We start from the raw sequence: 21,843 nt of genomic DNA, 5'->3' as shown, positions 1-21,843 counted from the left end.
GCTTCTCTGTTGCTGTGAGCGTGTATTAAAATATCACTTTGAATTTGAAAACATTTTATCAGATTTTTTTTATTATTAAGTACTGTACTTCATTTATCACCTACTCGCGCCCATCCTTACTTAAAAAGCACTAGCAAAAAGTGAAGGGTATAATTAGGCAAAAATTTAACCACAATATACTGTGCTTATTTTTATTGCATTCTGGGTTGCCATATTCTAAAAAACAAACTTTTATTTCTTTGAAAAATGTTTTAAGTGTTTTGTGATAATAAAAGAATTAAATGTTACTAGCCAACCCGCAACGTAGCATACACCGCATAATTATTCATTGATGGGTGAACACTTCCTGAAAGACACAGTTGTCCAAATAGGGTGGGTTTGAGGATACGACTGTGAGTGAATGAAAAGATGGAACTCTGGAGAGAACAACATACAATTGTCTGTGACTGAAAACTGGTTTTTGCAGATACAGGCATATCTTTTTGAAAGTTTGGCCCTGTGCTTTATTAATTGTCATTGCAAAGGCTAATCTAACAGGAAATTGTCTGCGTGTAAAAGGCAAATTTGAATCTTATGGGGTCAGGGAAATCCGGGGAATAAGGACAGTTTGTGAGGTAGCAGCTGCAATAGTTTTACACTACAGTACATTGCGGTGAATGCTGGTAACAGTCAGTCTAGTGCCATTTTAATTTTGAGTTTAAGCGGCGGCATGCCAGTGGGAGTAAGACTGTTAAGAAATTCTTCGGGGAATGAAAGTTTGTCTGTGGGATCATCTGTGACGATGGAGTCAACGCTGGTGAAAGTTACTTCGTCAGTAGGGATAAGTTTCAGTACTTGTTTATTAAGGTATAGATAGTCTTCGTTGGTGACGCTTAATATAGCTCGCGTACTCAGTTGTTCTGGAGTGAAAGATGAGAAGTTGATGTCGCCATATAGTTGTTCAACGGGATCAGAATTAAAAGGAAAACAATGTGAAGGTAATGTTACAGCTGTTTCGTTTTTCCCTTCTCCAACATCGAGGAGCCATTTTGCTAAAAGTTGTTTGTGAGGAAGAACTCTCATATATGTCGTCAGTGTAAGTACATGCATGTGATGCCACAAAGGTTGCTTGTTAATGCAACTGGCGACAGTAAGTGCTTGGGAGCCACGCATAATGACAGGGACAATTTGTCGGAAATCTCCACCCAATAGTATTGTTTTCCCTCCAAATGGCTGCGTGTCACCCGTGAGGTCACGTAATAACCTGTCAACTGCTTGGAATGCGTATGCATTGGCGCCTCGTCCCATATTATCAATTTGGATTGCAGAAGATGTTGAGCGTGTGGCGAGGTAGGTTTGATGTTGCATGTGGAAGTAGTAGTCAGCTTCAATGGTATTTTAAAAACGGAATGTGCAGTACGTCCACCTAGTAACAATGTTGCAGCTATTTCTGTAGATGCTACGGTTGTGGGAATGTCTCCCCTGGCTCTGATGGTATGAATCAGGGTTTTGTAGACAAAGATTTTCCCTGTTCCTGCAGGACCATCTAAGAAGAAGCATGTTTGTCGCGGATGGGAATCGCTGTATGCAGCGTGTAAACATGTGTTTGGTGAGGTGTTGGGGGCGGGCACATGAGCAGGGAGTGCACATGCCTCGAGAGCGAGGATGGGGCTCCGTCGTGCGTACCCCATGGTTGTGCGACTTGGTCGATTATATATATATATATATATATATATATATATATATATATATATATATATATATATATATATATATATATATATATATATATATATATATATACACTAATAAAAGGCAAAGCCCTCACTCACTCAGTCAGTCACTCACTCACTCACTGACTCATCACTAATTCTCCAAGTTCACGTGTGGGTAGAAGGCTGAAATTTGGCAGGCTCATTCCTTACAGCTTACTTACAAAAGTTGGGCAGGTTTCATTTCGAAATTCTACGCGTAATGGTCATAACTGGAAGCTATTTTTCTCCATTAACTGTAATGGAGTTGAGCTGGAAAGACGTGGGGGAGTTTAGGTGTGACATCATCACGCCTCCCACGTAATCACATGAACTGACTGTCAACGCAGTGCGTAGAAAACCAGGAAGACCTCCAAAAAGCGCTTAAGAAAACATGCATTATATAATTGAGAAGGCAGCGTAACAATAAGTAGCGAGCGAGTGACATATACTATATATTCATGAGTGCTGCTACCTCGGAAAGAAAGCAAGGTGTAAACCTAAACTTTAAATTAAGTTCATAGACAGGCTACCGCTGGCGTTTCACATGCCCACGGGAATGCGGGATACAAGTTTAATAACAGGACGCAGGATATAAACGAGAGTTTTGATCACTTTGTAACTAAGTTAAAATTGTAGGTGAAGGGTGTGCTTATGCAAATTCCGAGACTGTGTTTGTGGGGATTGACAGTTAAGGCGGGTGGGGAGTCACGTCATCATCACCCTCCCATTTACCTCATTTCGCTCTGAGCTGAGCTCCGCGGCTAACGCCATCCTCCGAAGCAACTTCGTCAGACTGCCACCAAATACTCACAGAAAAATCCACAAGTTAATACACACGCTGTCTCTAGAGTTTCTCCACACTGAATCCTCCAGGCACTACTTACAAAAGGTTACATTGACACATTACTTCTCCGCTGCGAGGCGCGGGTATTTTGCTATATATATATAATGTATGAATGACCTCCAAAGAGCGCTGAGACTTTTGATATCGTGAACGTGTCTGCAAAAACTGGGGTCTCCTGCCCAGCAAAAGTCGAGCAGCCAGTGCGCGTGCATAGCTGTGCCGGCCTTTGAGACGCTGACTGCGCTTCTGCCTTAAGTCAAAGTGAGCACTTTTAATTTTTTTCATCCTCCCCCTGAGCTATAGCCCAGACAAGTGCAAACACAAGACTCCTTTTCTACACCACGGCAAACTAATATTAAGGCGATTTGCACTTTCTCTTGCACGTATACGATTATGAGGTCGTCAGCTCGGATTATGAAGACACGCACACGAGTGGAGGACTGACAGTGCCATCACAACCGATTAATGGCGGGGAAATCTCACCAGTCTACACAAGACCCACCGTGACTGTCCCCAAAAGGCAATCATAACGTCAGCGAACACATCTCTATACTATATAAAAGAAAAAGGCAACTTTCCTTTCTTTACACCTTTTTCCTTTTATCCCAAACCAAAGCCTTTCTCTCTTAACACTGCAGAGGACACAAAACTAATTTTCTTTAAATGCCGGTAAGGCACATTACCAGAGGCACAAATTTGAACGTTCACATAGAAAATGTAATTTCTATACCACAGCCGTCGTGTAGCGCCTTTCAAAACGGATCTACTACCGAGAGATGATCCATATACATATATTGTGAATTTCCCCTTGGGATTAATAAAGTATCTATCTATCTATTTATCTATATACATTTTGGCTGCTGTTAGTACTACTTACCTGTTGTGTTACACAGTCTTTAAAATGTAGTTTACCCGCAACCACTCCAGTAGTGCTCAATGTACCAGTACTTCTTAAAACGTTAATGTTTTACTGTTTAATAACAGACTATATTTTATTATTTTTCCCTTGCACTCAGTGACCAAAGCTATACACACATATATAGACACATACAAACATAAACACAAGTATATATATATATATATATATATATATATATATATATATATATGTAAACATTACATTTTCTATCCTCTTTAATAAAACCCCTGTGTGCGTCCAGGTGTCCGTGTGTGTGTGTCTTCTGGTGAAGAGCACATGCGCGTGGCCACACGGCACGTGTTCAGTCTCTTCCTGTGCATTACCTATGTGTGCAGAGAGAGAGAGAGACACACACACACACACAGGTGCGTGCGCGCGAGAGACAGACACGCACGCACGCACGAGACACACGCACACAGGCAGGCCCGTGCAAGAGACAGACACGCGCGCGCACACACACACACACACACACGAGACACACGCACGCGTGAGAGACAGTCACGCAGACACCCAGACACACGGACGCGCGAGAGACAGACACACATGCATGCGTGAGAGACAGTCACGCACGCATGAGAGACAGTCACGCACGCATGAGAGACAGACTAGCAGACACGCACACACACGGACGCGCGAGAGACAGACACGCACGCACGTACAAGAGACACACTCACACACAGGCAGGCAGGCAGGCATGGGGGACAGGCACGCACGCACGCACGCACGCACGCACGCACACACACACACACACAGGCCCGCGACAGAGACAGACACACACACACACACACAGTTGCACGCGTGCATTGTTGCAATGTTACTTTTCTTGGTTGTTTATTAGATTACGGATTTTTCAAATATTCATTTTTTTCCCTGTGCTTAAAACTCATTAAAAAAAGTGTTTTTAGCGAGCGGGTCGTAAGGCTGTAGCGCGAACTCTTGTGGTGTTAGTTTTCTCTGTTGTTCAAGGTTTTCTTAGTGTTATTCAATGTTTTCACATTTAGATTACTATTACGCTGTGCATTCAGTGGTATAATTAATTATATTTGTGCTTAAAAATCTTAAAAAAATATATATTTACATACAGTTCATACGGTCTGGAACGGATTAATTGTATTTACATATAATCCTATAGGGGAAATTACTTCAGTTCCACCGAGGTTCCACTGTATTACTGTCCGACAAAATTACAGGCATTTTACGGAAATACAAACCAGTATTACTGAGAGAGAAAATTAAAGGCACACAATACAGTGACGCATATTACAGCGACATACAAGGTCCCTTGCCATTTAATATAGACTGTTCCTACTAATGTTTATGCACTACTGTTCTAGCGCCCGTTATTGTAACGGGCTTAATGTCTAGTGTTTAAATAAAAAAATAATTTACTAACATGAATTTACCAATGAAATACCACTTATTTTAGCACAGAGCAATTCATAAAAACCCATAAACTTCTCATCCTCTGACTAACTAGCTATATTAATACAGTGTACTGTAAACAGAAGTTATCCAATTACAAATAAATCATGATAAAGACAATTCCATTACGCTTCCTGTAGCACTTCTATCTTAAAATTTCTTAGCATTATGTCTGACTATACAATGTTCTTATCTAATGGTGATATACAGCTTAATACAACTATTGCCTAATGCATTTTTCATACAAGTAATGGCTATAACTGTCATTATGAAATTGGGTGGTATCGACAAAAATATCACAGTATAATTAAACATTTATATAGCTTTGTTAAAAACTGGTATAATGTCTTTGAATATACTTTGCAGACATTTTTTAACTAATAACAAATGTAATTTTGATTATTTGTGCAAACTGGCAGGCCTCTTGCCCATCAGAATGCTTGCTGATGCTCCATGATTTAGTTAACTGTTCTCTCTCAAACCGAAAAGTACAGGTTTTATTCTCTCTCGCTCACACACCCACTCACTCACTTCCACTGCCATTTCAAGCAAACATGGCACAAATCATAGCCTCTTCCTGACTGCATTGACTCACAAATAAGGAAGAACTGCATAGCATTCAAGGTAATATTCTTAAAAGGGTTGGCTCACTTATTGCACACAGTTCCATACACAACAAATACTTTTAAGGAACATTTAAACCAAAAAAAAACTAAATCACATTTCCCATTTACTCCTGCATTCTCAAGCCATACCCCGACCAATTTTTAGTATAGCGATTAAACTACTGCTCTACCCTGTAGTAAAGAGTTAAAATGTATTAAAAGGCATTCATGGACAACCACAACTTATTGTGCCACAAAATATGGACATTGAAGTTGGAGAACAAAATCTATATATATATATCTCTATACTAATAAAAGGCAAAGCCCTCACTCACTGACTCATCACTAATTCTCCAACTTCCCGTGTGGGTGGAAGGCTGAAATTTGGCAGGTTCATTCCTTACAGCTTCCTTACAAAAGTTGGGCAGGTTTTATATCGAAATTCTACGCGTAATGGTCATAACTGGAAGCAGTTTTTCTCCATTTACTGCAATGGAGATGAGCTTCAACGCCGTGGGGGCGGAGTTTCGTGTGACATCATCACGCCTCCCACGTAATCACGCAGTACATAGAAAACCAGGAAGACCTCAAAAATGTGCTGAAGAAAACATGCATTATATAATTGAGAAGGCAGCGAAACAATAAGAAGCGAGCGAGTGACATATACAACCATATTCATGAGTTCTGCTACTTCGGAAACAAAGCACGATGTAAACCTACACTTTAAATTAAGTTCATAGACAGGCTGCTGCTGGCGTTTTTTAATTTAGTGCCTGCCCATATAAGGCCGTCCATCAGCGGCAATCCAATAGCAAACTGCCACGGGTAAATATTCACGGGTGAAGGACTGTGCTTATGGAGAGGAAGATGAGATGGTCAGGGTGGTGTTTGACACAAACTCAGCGAAACTGCGAGAGAAAGTTTTAAGTGCCAGGACTAAGGTAACATTAAATACAGCCACGGACATAGCACGAGATGGCACCAGCACAGCTGGGAACCTTCGATGCATGTACACCGGCGGCTCACATGAACTGCGCAGTGCACAGATAAAAGGCAACAGTTCCAAAGAGCTGAACAAAACCAATTACACAATTGAAAGGGCAGAAAAATATGAAGCGTCTGATAAGCATATTCATAAATCCAGCTACTGCGGAAACAAAGCACACGGTGGAAAAGTCAATGTTCCGCTAAAGGAAGACAGTGTAAAAAAACCCGTGCATGCAGTGTGTCAGGTCTCAGATAAAGAAGAAGACGAGCTGTTTATTGATGCAGTAAGAAACGAATCGATGAAAGAAACCTGTCATCTTTACAACGATTGACAAACACGGAATGTAACTTGAACACAACACATCCTACAAATACGAGCCTGATTGAAAGAAATAATGATAATCAAATCCTTGATGACAGCAACACTCAGTAACACTCACAAAACAAATACTGTATATTGACAGTCATGTTACGTTATTTTTAAAATGTTCCCTTTTCTTTTTCTAGCTTTTTTAACACACTACTTCTCCGCTGCGATACGCGGGTATATATATATATATATATATATGTATATATATATTCCGATCTACATACTCGAATAATGGACACTTTATTCGCCATCAATGATTGTTTTGGTAAAGCCATACTCAGTGTATTCATTAGATGAACGGTAAAAAAGTAAGAGCGAGGGGAGGGTAACTTATTGAGGCATGCAGGCTGTAGTGCGCGTCAACTCTATCTGAATTGCGATCACATTTGAAAAAATATATCTTTTCAAGTTCTAATTAGTCCATATGTGTCAAACTCAAGGGCAGGGGCCACATCCGCCCGGTATAATTATATCCGCCCCGAGATCATTTTATATACTGTATTATTGTTATTAAAGCCCGGGTATATGAAGCGCTGGTAACACAATAAACTACAGATCCCATAATGCAGCGCTTCAGCTGCCTTGTTGAACACTTAAGAGTTAATCAAGTCTACCTTATGATGCTGCAAGTTATTGCAAAGCTAGAGTTATTGCGCACTGAGTTTGCAAGGCGCTTTGGTGACTTTGAAGAACAAAAAAAGTCCGTCTACATGCGGCTCGAACCTTGTGCATGTTTGGTAGCACATATCTGTGTGAGAAGCTCTTCTCAGTGATAAAGACTAACAAAACAGCACACAGGAGTCGCCTCACTGATGAGCACCTGCAATCCATCCTGAGAATCTCCACAACACAGAACCTCACACCAAACAGAAACGAACTTGTGGCCAAAAAGATGCCAGGCGTCCAGCTCTAAAATGACATATGAGCAAAGACAACTGAATGATTTGATTTGTTATTGCACGTAAGAGCGGAGTCAACGTTTTAACAAACAGCGTATTGCACTGATACGAAATAGCTGTGTGTGTATATATGTAGATATGTATGTATATGTATATATATGTTTATATAGTTGTGTGTGTATGTATGTATATATGTGTATTTGTGTGTATATATGTGTGTGTATGTATGTATGTGTGTGTATATATGTAGATATATATATGTATGTATATATGTGTATATGTATAGATATGTATATATATATGTTTATGTGTGTGTGTAAATATATATATATATATATATATATATATATATATATATATATATATATATATATATATACACACATACATACACACATATATACACATATATACATATATATATATGACAACAACACTCATCACTCACAACAGTGACAAAACAATTACATTGACAATCAGGTTACGTTATTTTCAAAATGTTTCCTTTTCTTTTCATTGCTTCTTTAACACACTACTTCTCCGCTGCTATTTTTGTGTATATATATATATATATATCTATATCTATATCTATATATATATATATATATATATATATATATATATATATATATATATATATATATAAATTCACTAAGGCAAGACACCCATGGAAAGCACGCCGGAAGGGGCGTGGATTCAGTAAGCCACCGACAAGACAGACACCTATGGGGCACGCAGGAAGGAGCCACACCCACCAACTCCAAGACCATTGGATACAATGACAACTCGCAGAGCCATGCCCACCAACTCGGACGCGACGACACAGAAAAAACAGTGTCATTTATATTAATCTGTCGTAGAGGCCACATGCACCTCCGAGCCACCTTGACTGTTCATAGAGACATGTTTTTTGCAGAGGTGAATCGCCATATGCATCGTGTAAAACGGTTTGCGAGGGGTATCCCATGGGATGCTTAAAACAATCCTTTACAACTGAGGTTAAAACACAATGAAGTAAGCAGTCTTTAAAAAATGAGTTTTCGGTTACGACGCAAGTCTACGTGAGTCACAGGTGCATCTGGACTGTGCAAAGACGACAATGACTCAAGTGACGAGTTGGAGGTGGGCACATGAGTGATAGAGATCCGCCAGTTTTCAGTCACGGACGATTGTGTGTTGGTTCGTTCCGTGCATTGTTACAATGTTGCTTTTCTTGCTGATTTATTACATTACCGATTTTTCAAATGTTAATTTTCTCCCTGTGCTTAAAAATCATAAAAAAACCAGCCTGATTATGCGGCGTATGGTACGCCGCGGGTTGGCTAGTATCATTAATTGCAGTATGAGCAAGAAGGGAACACAGAGAATAAAGGGGAGGGTGTGGTCAGGGTTTTGGCTTCAACTGGAAGGAAAGATAAAAATTCCGAAAACAGTAAGTATTCTTACTGATCACTTAACATGATCAGCAGGTCAGTTACTTTCAATTGATAGGTGGAAGGCAGTCTATCTTTTGTGTAAACCTCTTAATAGCTCAGCTGTACTTGGCTGGCAGTAGTGGTCGTTGTTGTGCTAAAACATTAAATGACTACATCATATTTAAACCTACACACTCATCCTTAACTTTAATGCTGTTAAAGCAATTTAATTTTTTTTTCCTTCACAATCACATCAGACTAAGTACTCAGATGCAGTTTGAATAAGGCAGGTAGCCAGCACCAATAAGGAAAAAGGACTGTACCTGAATGCATACTTAACATGAGTGAAGCAATATTTAAAGCACCATTCCTCAATTGGCCTTGTTAAGAAAGGATCCCTGAAAAGAATCTTGGAAAAATCATAGTTTTTAGATATTAATAGGTAGAATAGAAAAATACTTCACTCAGGAAATCAAATGCTCAACACCTAATTGTTTTGTTTGCAGGAATAGTTGTGGGGAAAAAAAGTATAATATGCAAATAGCTATTTTATGTCCAAACTTTTAAACTTTCATACCCATTCTCACCAACTCAGGTCTGCAGACCTTTTGCAGCAGCTTTTTCTTCCTCACTAGTTCCCATTGTAAATATTAAAAGAAGGAGTGGCAAGTGCACATTTCAATAAAAAAAGCCTCTGTATTTCAAATTATAATTTAAATATCTATAGAGAAAATAAACATACACTTAACAAACCAACGAGTCTAAAAGGAAAAAAAAATTGTACACCTTCAGAATTATTTTATTATTCACCGGCTGCAAGAATTTTATGTTTATCATCTTTTCTGGACTTGCTATGATTTGAGCTGCAGTGTAAGATTTATTCATGCAAACAGAAAGCCCAAATACAGTCAAATAATTCTTTACAAAAGGCAATCTCTGAATGCATGTATATCGAACAATGAAGCAAATGGGCTACCACAGTACCATGATGAGTTCATCTCTCATAATCTATACGAACAAAACTTGAAGAATGAAGACTGAAACAACAGTCAGCTCCTCTGTCAAGTCTCAGTTTCTGCTGCAGTAGATTGTAGTTTCAGACTCTGGGATAAACAGCATGAACCTATGGTTCAACCTGACTTCTGTCAATTGTACAGGATAATAGTGGTGATGTAATATGCTGGGGAATGTTTTGTGGCACATATTCGGTTTCATAATACCAAATAAGCATCAAGTGGATGCTAAAATATACCTAAGTACTGTACTGTTACTGACTATGCACTTTATATTTTCTGAAATTAATACTTTCACAAGAATAATGCTACATGTCACAAAGCACTCGTCATTTAAATTGGATTCCACAAATTTGAGAGTGACTTTCATTTACTCTATAGGATGCTAAAATTCCCAGATCTCAATACAACTACTACTGGGATAAGGTGAAAAGGAAGGTTGGAAGCATGAATGTGTGGCCAAAAATGGACAAAACAAAATAAATAAAGCCAGAACTGCATGATGCTAAATGACTTAGTATGGTCCAAAATCACAGAGGAGTATATTTCAAGACACTTTCTTGAATTAATGTCTTAAAGACTTCAGGCTGTTCAGGAAGGAAAATGGGGTCTGGTTACAACTGGGTGTTCCTAACAAAGTAGTTACTAAGTATATATGGCACTATTAAATATAATTACATCAAAATAGTCTAATTTTGAAAAATTATAAAACTGTAAAATACAAAAGTGCCAAACAATTATTTATAAGTAAATGTGATGTTAAAAACACTTGGATTACAAATATTACTCTTTCTTTCATAAAAAGAGATAAACAGAAAATAAGCATCCCCAATAGGAGGGAAATTAAAAATGTATTGTTGTCCAAAATATGAAAATATATTTAAAATGCCAAAAATAAAATACCAAGTTCCTTCCATGCCATGTATTTATACACACACATAAATAAAAAGAGCAGTTGAACTTCAATGTAAAACAAAAATAGCAGATACCATACCTAACTGCTTGTACTCACTTTTTTCTTGTTATCACTAACAGAGCTGGTGTAGAGAATTAAGAAGCATGAATCACAGCAGGCTTCATTTTTATAAGAGGGCTGTACTACCAAAGTTACACTGAGTTGCATCAGCAAAAGAAAAGCTCAAAGTAAATGTAGGAGGTCCTGTGCCACATTCCTCAGGACCAAAAAATGCTGACCAAGTAAAAAAAAAAAAATCAAATATGATGAAACTGTTGCAGTGTTCCACATGAATGCAAGCATGCACATGCAAAGTTATACATATCCATGCATTTACTTAGTAGGCTAAGTTTTGTACTCATGTTAAAGGCCCCTGAATCACACATAATTACTCTGATGCTATAATAGATTTCACTAAAGTTGAAATTCCCTAGATTAATTGGCAAGGTTGCAACACATCTCTAGGAATATTATGCTGATACACATGAAAACATGTTCCCAGTATTTAAGAATTATTTTGTTACAGTTTTTGTGCCACAACCAAAAAAGGTACATGAGATCATATGCCAACTCCAACTTAACTCTGCGTGTGTGTTTATCTGTACCCTATAACAGTGAGACAATCTTGCCAGCTAGTTCATAACTTGTGTCTGATGTTGCCAGGAACATAAAATTAGATTTAAACAGATGTGTAAAGATACTGCTTTTGCAAAATTCTTTTGCAGTCTTTTATGTATTTTCCATGAGTTAATGCAAGGTGCACAAAATATAAATTGTGTTTAAACAAATCTCTTACAAAAGTTGTGCAATATAAAGCAATCATTTTCAGTTTGTCAGACATGCAGGTAAGAATGTTACTCTCTGTACAAATGCAACATTGCTAATACTACTTTTAAAAAAATTACAATTTTGGTGGTAAATTAAATTAGCAAATCATTAAATTTTATAAGGAAGAGGGTTATAATATTGCCTCCCTCTTTCAATCTTGACTTTCCTTATGTTTCTCCCATATCTTGATTTTTATTTGCATTTTCTATCTGATGAATCCGACCTTCTCTTTCAATTTAAACCATCTACCCAATTCCCGTAATTTCCTCTCTTTTATATTCTTTTCCTCAAACAAACAATCAGTCTCTGCTTTCTAGTAACATGCTGGCTCCTACCTTAGTAGCCAATTACTGACTTTATCATTGTAACCAACTCTAATCCAATTTTGTGCATTCCTTTCCTGTCCAAGTCTCACACTGTTTTGCTTCTGCCTAAGATGCTTGATTCTGGGAAACATAAACCACTTGAATATTCACTGTCTGAATTCTATCCTTTCCAAAGAACTGAAACAGCTTGCTTGAAAAGTGAATAGGTCCTATATTCCAAAGTATCAAAAGACAGTACCTGCACCTGAATTACAAAATATAGAAACTAAGTAAATTTTATATAATTATCTGCTTTCTTGCTGTTACTGGGTTTCACAGGAGCACGGTATAGATGACAAAATCCAATCATGGAAATAACGGACACACTACCACATTTTCATTCATACATATTACTCTATGTGGATTTGAGAAAAACTTTGAAATTCCATACAGAATGTATGTAACAAGCCTAGAAATGACACCTAAGCCTGTGGAGCTATAAACCAGAAACAATAGGCTCTAATGGTGTACTCACACTAGGCATGTTTCTTCCGTCTGGCGCCTAAGCACAATTGTCCCACCTTCCTACTCCCCTGCTAGCCTGCATTCACACTGCACTTAACGTATGGGCCTGGGCACACTTTCGTCATAACCATGCGACTTTGTGTAAAACCAAAACAACATCCGAACACTGAGTGACAGAAGAATGCATGTCAAACTTAAGTTATGTAGGGCAAGATAACACTCTACCTTCTTACAGATTTACTGAGTGTGCCACATAGTGCTGTAAATTGCTGCATTTACAAGAAGATTTTTACTGTGACAAATGATGTTAAGGAAGGAATCTGCAGCTTTTCTTGCCAACTACAATTCATGTTCATGTATAAGGTGAGAATAAAAACCTGCTTTTAACTCAAAAGATATTGAATGAAATGAGAATTGCACTACATGACTTGACGCATCATTGACATTATGTCCGTTTTCCATATGATCGCTAAACATGCCTTTGCAATGTTCCAGAATGCTACTGAACTGAGCTCGGGCCCACCTCTTCCAAAGTGGGCCAGGGCACGGAACGGTTCTCCCAGCATGGAGCAAACACACTAGTCAAACAAACTACAACTTGCAGGGTTACATGCGGACAAACATTAATACATCATTAGCCACCTCTTCATTCCACTTAAAAGTAATGTCTTTGCAAAACAGATTTGTTAAAAGAAATGAATTATCAATAAGTATTGATTTTAACATTTTAAAATTACTTCAATAATTACTCAATTACTTCATTTTTCATGGTGTTGATTTTGTAGTCTGCAATGAGAATTCACTTCTCTTCCACCTTGCCTACAGTTGCAGCCCCGTTTCCCTCCATTCACAGGTGTTAACATTGCAACTTCAGCAGCTTAGCAGGCTAGCCCGATTAATTGACAAAGAGGGGAACCAGAGTTGCATCTGGAATTACATCAGCTTTCTGGCTCATGGGAACAGAAAATCACAAGATACATGGAAGCCTGTATGCAAGATGTGGTACCAGACAATACCAACTAAAAGAGCTAACACATTCAATTTAGTTAAACAGGTCATATCAGGTTGGGGAGCATACACCTGTACAACACGTTGCCACACCCACCACACTATGAAACAGCTTGGGATCATGGTTGGCAACCAGTCCAGTCCCAACCCTCGGAAATGACCATCGATCCAGGTGTTTCGTGGGCGTCCCCCCTTGGCCTGGTACAGCCACTCGGGTCCTCAACAATGAGGATCCTCTGAGCCAGATCACCCTTGGGGAATCACACCACATAACCACAATGCCATAACTGACACTCCCTTACAATGTAGGTTATGTGCCTCGTTCGGCACACCATAAGCAACCACTCAATCGATACAAAGTCAAACCAGTGGTACCCAAGGACTCTCCGAAAAGACACAGTACCAGAGGAGTCCAGTCTTTGTCACAGGTCAATGGAAAGTATCCATGTCTCACAATCATATAGTAAAACGGGAAACACCTGGGGGCCTCATGTATAATGCTGTGCGTAGAACTCACACTATAACATGGCGTAATCACAAAAACGGGAATGTGCATATGCACAGAAAAATCCAGATGCAGGAATCTGTGCATACACAAACTTCCATGTTCTTCCGCTACATAAATCCTGATCAGCGTGAAAAGTAACGCTCGTGGACGTGCCTGCTGTCCCGCCCCAACTCCTCCCAGAATTACGCCTCTTTGAATATGCAAATCAATATAAATAGCCCTTAAGCTCAGCCTTCTGTGAAAAGACAATGGGAAAATATAAGAATTTCAGCAAATACCAAGAGGAGGCAAGGAAAAACATACTATTTGTTGGTTTAAACAGTGGTATAATCAACAAAAGGAAGTTGATCGAGTGAGAGTGTCGGAGAAACTCGAAAGCTCAAGTTTAAAGTTGCACAGTGCCCGAAATTAAAAAAGAAGTTGTCACATATCAAAGTCGCCATGAAAAGGCAAGTCATAGCCCACTGACTGAGTGTCATATGAAAGCTTATTAGGGTACAGAGGAAAAAAAAAGACACACAGTGGGGGAAAAAAAGCACAAAATGTCAACTTTAATCTCGAAATTTCCACTTTAATCACGTAGTTTATTTTGTCATTAAAGTAGAACATCATAAACTTCATCTTAAAATTGTTTAATTTACTAGTTTCTCAAATCCCATCGTAACTAAAGTAGCATATCAAATGCTTTGTTTTGTATTTGATCTTCTATGAGCTCTGTGTGTGTGAATCACTACAAGGTGGCGCAGTGATTGTGCGTGACCTTCGATGAAATTATTGCAGCAATACGGTCTCTTTCAAACGTACTAACCTCCAATTCCTGTCCTTAGTTTTCTTTCTCCAAATACCCAATCGCCTCACAATCAGCTCTGTAATAGACGTTAAGCCATCTGTAAGCTTACAACGACAATTCTTCAAAACTTTAAGGAACATTGAAATATCTTCATAGTACTTTTTTAATTATTCTATCCATCTATCCTTCGTGTCGCGCCAGCCCAGCAAGAACACAGCACGAAGTAGGATCAATCCGTGTCCTCACATGTTTAATTATTAACAATGTTTTATCTGTATAGTATAATCAAAATATTTTTCTGCATTTCATCTTAAAAATTATATCGTCATCATATGTAAATACGCACTTTATAAAGTGGCGCAGGCTGTGCAATATTATAACTGTAGTGCAAGTTTACAGTGAGGTGATTGTACTTATAAGTACAAACAGTTCTACAAGGAGCACTTGATGGACTGATTGACTGTCTTTAAAGTTCTTGGGATGAAACTGTTTCTGAACTGCAAGACCCATACAGGAAAGTCTCTGAAGCGTTTTGCCGTGGCTAAGGCAGCGTGTGCTTGATACTGTATCCCGATAACTCTCTTTCCAATCAGCTGCTGCTGTGATTCCTAACTCAGATATAGTGATATAAATATTCTGAGTGGTGCAGTGAGAACAATATGGAAAAAGATGATCCGATGTGGCAACCCTTAACGGGAGCAGCTGAAAGAAGAAAAAGAAGGTCCAGTGACAATAACAACGCTTAAGCAGTTATGGTATTTGGAATACTATGGCTATTCCCCGGACCATTATATTGTTACAGGTTAATTACAATTAGATGCATTACACTAATAAATATGCGGTTAGTTTCAGTGTATTTATAAAGCCGCGTCAGGAATGTGGATCTTAGAAAGAAAGGGTAACCACATAGGGACAGTATAACTACTTTGACGCTGGGTGCCGCCAGTCTGCAAAACCGAACACAGAACTTGCGTACGACAGGGTATGAGGTACCGTGGAAATGTGCGTGGCTTTACGCCAAGTTTAGGTTTTATACATCGCGATGTGAATGTGGAAATGTTCGTACGCAACATTTCTGCGTGTACGCACCATTTATACATGAGGCCCCAGGACTCTAAAGATGTTTCTACTGACTTCATAGAAAGAGTAACCATAGACATGAATGTTGCTCCCGAGGTAAGTAAACCTCTCGACTAGGTCGACACTCTCTCCACAGTCAGACACACTGCTGATGGCTATAGCCAACAGGTCATTAAAGGCCTGGATCTTGTTTTTTATCCAGGACACACGAAAGCGCAGACACTCAGACTCCTTGCTCAGTCTCTGACAGCCCCGATCAGAGCCTCCATTGACTCTGCAAACAAAATCAAGATCAGTGAATCGCTCTTCAGCAACTGATGCCCCAAAGCCGTTTGACCCCTTGACCCTGCCCATGCAAGCACTGAACAGAATATGAGCAAAAATACACCTCTGACGAACCCCAGAATCAACTGGGAAAAACTCAGAGGTTCTACCACTATTCTGCACAGCACTCACAGTACCAGTGTACAGGCCAGCCATGATATACAGTAAATTTGAGGGGATACCGCAAAGTCTCAGGATGTCCCACAAGATAGCTCCATCTAGGGAGTCAAACACTTTATGAAAGTCGACAAAGGCTGCAAAGAAACTCTGCCAATATTCTCATTTGTGCTCCATGAGAACCCTCAGTGCCAGAATTCGGTCGATGGTAGACTTCTTAGGCGTAAAACCAGACAGCTCCAGTCGCTGGTAGGTGAGCAAGTGACCATGGATCCTTCTGAGGATGACCCTAGCAAGCACCTTGCCCAGCACCAAGAGCAGAGTTATCCCTCTGTAGTTGCTGAAATCCTGGCGATCACCCTCTCCTTTCCAGACAGGGATGACAACTCCTATTTTCCATCCATTTGGGATGACATCCGTCTCTCAAATGGAAGCAATGATTGCTTGCAATACCAGGAGGACAGCCTTACCACCAGCCTGGAGAAGTTCACCCTGGATACCGAAGATCCCTGCAGCCTTCCCTATCCTCAGTTGGCTTACCATCTGTACAGTGAGAATGGGTGGTTCACAGCTAATTGGATGATCAGCCTCAAGAACCGCAGACCCAGAGATATGCAACTTCCTAGCTGGAGAATCAGCTTGAAAGAGCTGCTCAAAGTAGCCAGCCCAGCAGGTCACAACTGCAGTGTCATCCATAAGGACCATTCCATTTGTCACCTTGACTGCTACTCTCTCAGGAACAGATTCAGATGTACATAATGCTTCAATTTGTCTCTAGGCAGGATTAGGTCACTAGACCATAAGATGGTGTGTCACTTGCTCACAGATTCCTTTAACAAATGCCTTCTAATCTACCCTTAGAGCCCTTGCAGCAGTCCTTTTCAGATCCCGGTACAGACCAGAGTTGCCATGAAGCTGTGTGCTGCAACTCCTCTCGATGATATCCAGAGTGCCCTGTGAGATGAAACACCTCCTTCTGGGAACACTGGTAACACCAACACAACCCTCAGCAACCTTCTGTGTCTTGTCACAGAAGGTCTACCACATCACATTAGGATCAGCAGCCGCACCCAAGTCCGTAAGTTCCTCACCCAAACTGCGTGCAAATTACTTAGAAAAAGCCTGATCTTGGAGGTCTGGTCATGTCAGGCCTCATATTCCCAGCAGGTAGTCGCCTAATGGACCCAAGCTGGATCTTCAGAGTAGCAACAACGAGTCTGTGGACATAATTCACAAAATGGGCACTTCTGTGGACCCATTCTACAAGTTAACACATTTTTTGAAGTCAGTTAAACGCACAAGGCATTAAGTCAGTAATCTGCTATTATTTTTTACCTGCAGGCAGGTTCCATTCTGTGATGTTCATTGAAGGGCAACAGTCTTTAGCACTAGAGAAGGTCCAAAGACATCGTAGTTTGTTCACACAAAAATGCATATGCACTTCTTTGCATTTATGCAAAGCTTTTAAATAGGTTAATAGTCTGCTTGTGTGCTACTTTTAAAGACCTCATTAATGTTCTTTTTACTTGAATAGTTACTTAATACTTATTTAAAAAAAAATGTATATTGTTTACAAAAGATTGCAATACTTATTTAATAGACATTTAATGACATTAACATTTCATTATACTATTTCATTAACAGTATTTGTTTTCATCAATAAAAAAAATTGACCAAATTTAAACTTTTTTACTTTTTTGTTTACATAACTGTACTCTTACAAAAAGACTGCACTAGTTGAAGCTTTTGCATTTAAGAACTAAAATTTCTATTTGTTTTCATCAATATAAAGATTTCAATGCATACAGAATTGATATTTATTCATGCCCTAATTATAATTAAATGACAATATTCCATAAGTCACAATTTTTAAACTGTTGATGCCAGATGTGTGAAATGTCTGGGATTTTTCTTCAGAATTAGATGTCTTAACTTCTAAAACAGTAGGCCAACAGTTGCACATCTGCCTTTTTATGCCTTGCTAAATATTGCATTAGAAAATTATTTTGTCAACTTTGGTCTTCTAAAGCTCTACACTAAACCAAATTATATCTCTCACATTTTGATAGGTATTGCTCGTGATACAGTTCTTCTTTAGCAACTAGGTGCCCATCTGAAAGAAATCAAACTTTTTTTTTTTTATTTAAAACTATTTCTGATACTGAATACATCTAATACTAAATAACAATCCCTGAAACTTTCATGCACTTAGCATGAAGTTCAAAAGTTATGACTTAAGGAACACTGTCATTTTTTAAGAAGAACTTTTTTTTTTTTTTTTTACAATAAAACTAGAGACACAACCCAGTTTTAAAACCTATTCTAATTCAGGCACAAAAAACATGCAAGCCTAAAGTTTTGCTGACCAGTTATTGGGTGCAACTTTATTTTCAGTAAGTACAATGCAAAACTGAGATGATCAGCTTGGAACATTTTCTAAAATGTTACGACACACACTGACTCCAGATGGGTTAAGTAATTTAGAAATTTGCTTAAAATCAGGAATTATTAAAGAAGGAGAGTTGTAGAAGATATTTCAATTGATTTTTGATTTTTTTTTACATGTATATCAGGGTTTCCCGTATGTACTGTACATAAACAGGTTTGTGTGCTATTTATTTTTCTCTTATGTAACTAAAGGAGTTTGGTGTATTAATTATTATGTAAATTAATTATTGTCAGATATATTTCCCCTATGGAGACAAAGTGCATCTTCTTATTTTATCTTAACGTGCTATAATAAATCCAGTAAAACACTTCATATGGAATTCCCACAAAGTTCGGGAGCAAATACTTAATACAGAAAATAACTTTTATAAGTGGTTCAGTGAAAATATATACATTTACTTTCCCGCGTGAAAATGTTTTTATCCACTATGTATGTCACGTCAAAAAAACAGATGCTACCCAGTGAGAAGTCCAGTATATAAAGAGGCAAACAACTTAGTTATCCAAACCACGGTCCTGAACATTTTCCATGTAGATAGGTGCACTGTAATTATGAAACTTTCAACGACATATTACGCAGGTTATATCTAGAAACCTTGTTTTAGCTCTCAGATGTTTCTTTTTCTTACTGCACTTTATGTTACACTGCCTCCATTGCACCACAGCCATTCAGGTGACGGATTCTTTCATGACAGAACATGTGTAGTTCCATCTGACAAAGAAACAGATGATGCAGCACTTACTTGGGGATTTGTTCCTGTTTAAATGAATGAATAAAAGCTTTTCCACTTTTTATTCACGCTAACAGTGTTAGGCGGTAAGAAAACCATTTGGTTAACATGGAAAACGATCTACAATCATCCTCCTTTTCTTAGTCTGTCGCAGGTACTTGTTAGGAAACATTTTCCACGCCTCGGATCACATATGTTCAGCAGACCGGCAAGACAAACCAGCAATAGTGGATCAGCTATCGTTTAAATAACCCATCACCTCATAGGCCTGAAGCGGTGATCCACGGCAATTCGTCACCCAAAACATTATTCTCTCGACCCTCGACCCATGCCCAATATATTCCAATATTTAAGGTGTCGGTTACCTGTCGTCGCTCTTGCTTTTCTGTTTTTTACCCATTTCCCCTTATCTCAGTATTCACCCTCAAAGTCTGACTAACAGTTTTCGCACTGCACAGCAGCACGCAGACACATATGGCATTACTGAGCAAATGCGCATGCGCTTCTTGGACGTAGGGTACGTACGGCGATACGTAGTACGGAGGCGGGCTCGCGCGGAAACATAAAAGTGAAGTTCACAGCGCGTGTACCTCACTGGGTGAGTTTGTTCTCATAACTTATTGTATGAAAGTTTAATGTTGACTAATGTCAGGACTTTGTAGAAGGTAGTTAGAATTAGTCCTAACTGTACTGAATAATTGTGGGAGTAATGTAAAATATAATTTTGTTCTGAAAGTCCTTGAAAAAATAGTAGCCTCATGACTTCACTCTCAACGTAGACGCTACATACTATACGGAACACTTCAGTGCAGTTACACTGAATATGGACACACCTTAACAATCACATTTTAATATCCTCAGATGCAGGAAATACTACAGTAACTACAACATAGGTTTATGGGGTCAATATTGTCATGTGTACAGAGTACAGTGAAATTTTTACTTGCATATGCTAATAAACCTGTTTTTATATTTAGGAACTATATACTTTCAGGTGACAGGGAAGAGCATACATTTTTAAAAAATGTTATTTGATATCTCGTTCCCTATGTGTACTGTCAGCCTTCCTCCTATGCCTTTCCTCAGTATCCTAGTGAGTCTGAACCTGTCTACCCCTGGAGCTTCCTCTTTCAAGCTCATTCCTATAAACCCTGCATCCCAGATGCTGTCGGTTTGAAGTGCCCTGTTCGCCACCTTTCTGCTTTTTGACTACGACCAATGGTAGATGGGACCCTGTTACCCGCTATGAAAGCATCATTCATATTTTTGCAATTCGGGTTGCACCTTGTTAGTACTTAATGATCCGGCATCACTCAGTGCGTTATTCACTTTGTTGCCTTTGAAATGATCCATTTAACTCCTTTTTATAAAAATAATTTTAAAAAATTGTCACAATCAGGAATTGAACTTTGCACCAATAAAGTATCATGCCATTATCCTTACCTTCTGAACCTTCAAAGCCAAACTGACAAATTAGATTGCTCGGTGGGATTGGACACACACACGCATGCATACACATACAAATAATAGTATTTTATTATATAGTAGACAGATTTAATATCACCACCATGTGTTCAACCTTGTGTGCTTGAATCCTTATTTCCATGTGCATATTCTCCCTTTGTCTTTGTGGATCCTTCCTCTAGTGTTCTGGCATGCCATTCGCGTTTCCCAAAACTCTGCGGGTTAGGTGAATTAATATTTTTAAATTGACCCAGTGTGCGAGTGTCTTTGTTTGACACATGGGCCTTACAATAGATGGATGCCCAGTTTAAGTTTGTTTCTGCTTGTTGCCCAGTTTCAGCAGGTCAAACTTTAACCTCACCCTGATCCTGAATTTTATTAAGTGGTTCTTAGAATGTTATAATGTAGTTTAGTCATAGTATGGGTCCCGAAGTCTGATGGCAACAGGAAAAAACAGACCTCTGATTGCACCATCAGGACCACCACAGTAGAATTAGTATTTTGCTGACAATGTTCCACTAGTTAACTAAGGTGTCAAGCATGGAGTGTAAAG

General features: G+C 38.9%; 1 protein-coding gene across 2 annotated transcripts in view; it reads right to left on the bottom strand.

Annotated features, from left to right (window-relative positions):
- The window catches only part of eif5b (eukaryotic translation initiation factor 5B), an 83,837-nt gene extending 63,517 nt beyond the window's left edge, over positions 1–20,320 (bottom strand). For both annotated transcript variants that reach the window (XM_039743934.1, XM_039743935.1), the window contains exon 1: positions 20,192–20,320. In XM_039743934.1, coding sequence (XP_039599868.1) covers positions 20,192–20,226 — 35 coding nt within the window. In that variant the 5' untranslated portion in view covers positions 20,227–20,320. The remainder of the gene's footprint in view (positions 1–20,191) is intronic.
- Between the last annotated feature and the right edge of the window lie 1,523 nt (positions 20,321–21,843).

This window comes from Polypterus senegalus, chromosome 2 (assembly GCF_016835505.1).
Source record: "Polypterus senegalus isolate Bchr_013 chromosome 2, ASM1683550v1, whole genome shotgun sequence".
Taxonomy (NCBI): domain Eukaryota; kingdom Metazoa; phylum Chordata; class Cladistia; order Polypteriformes; family Polypteridae; genus Polypterus; species Polypterus senegalus.
Note: the sequence above shows the minus strand (reverse complement) of the source record. Positions and strands in the feature narration are given on the sequence as shown.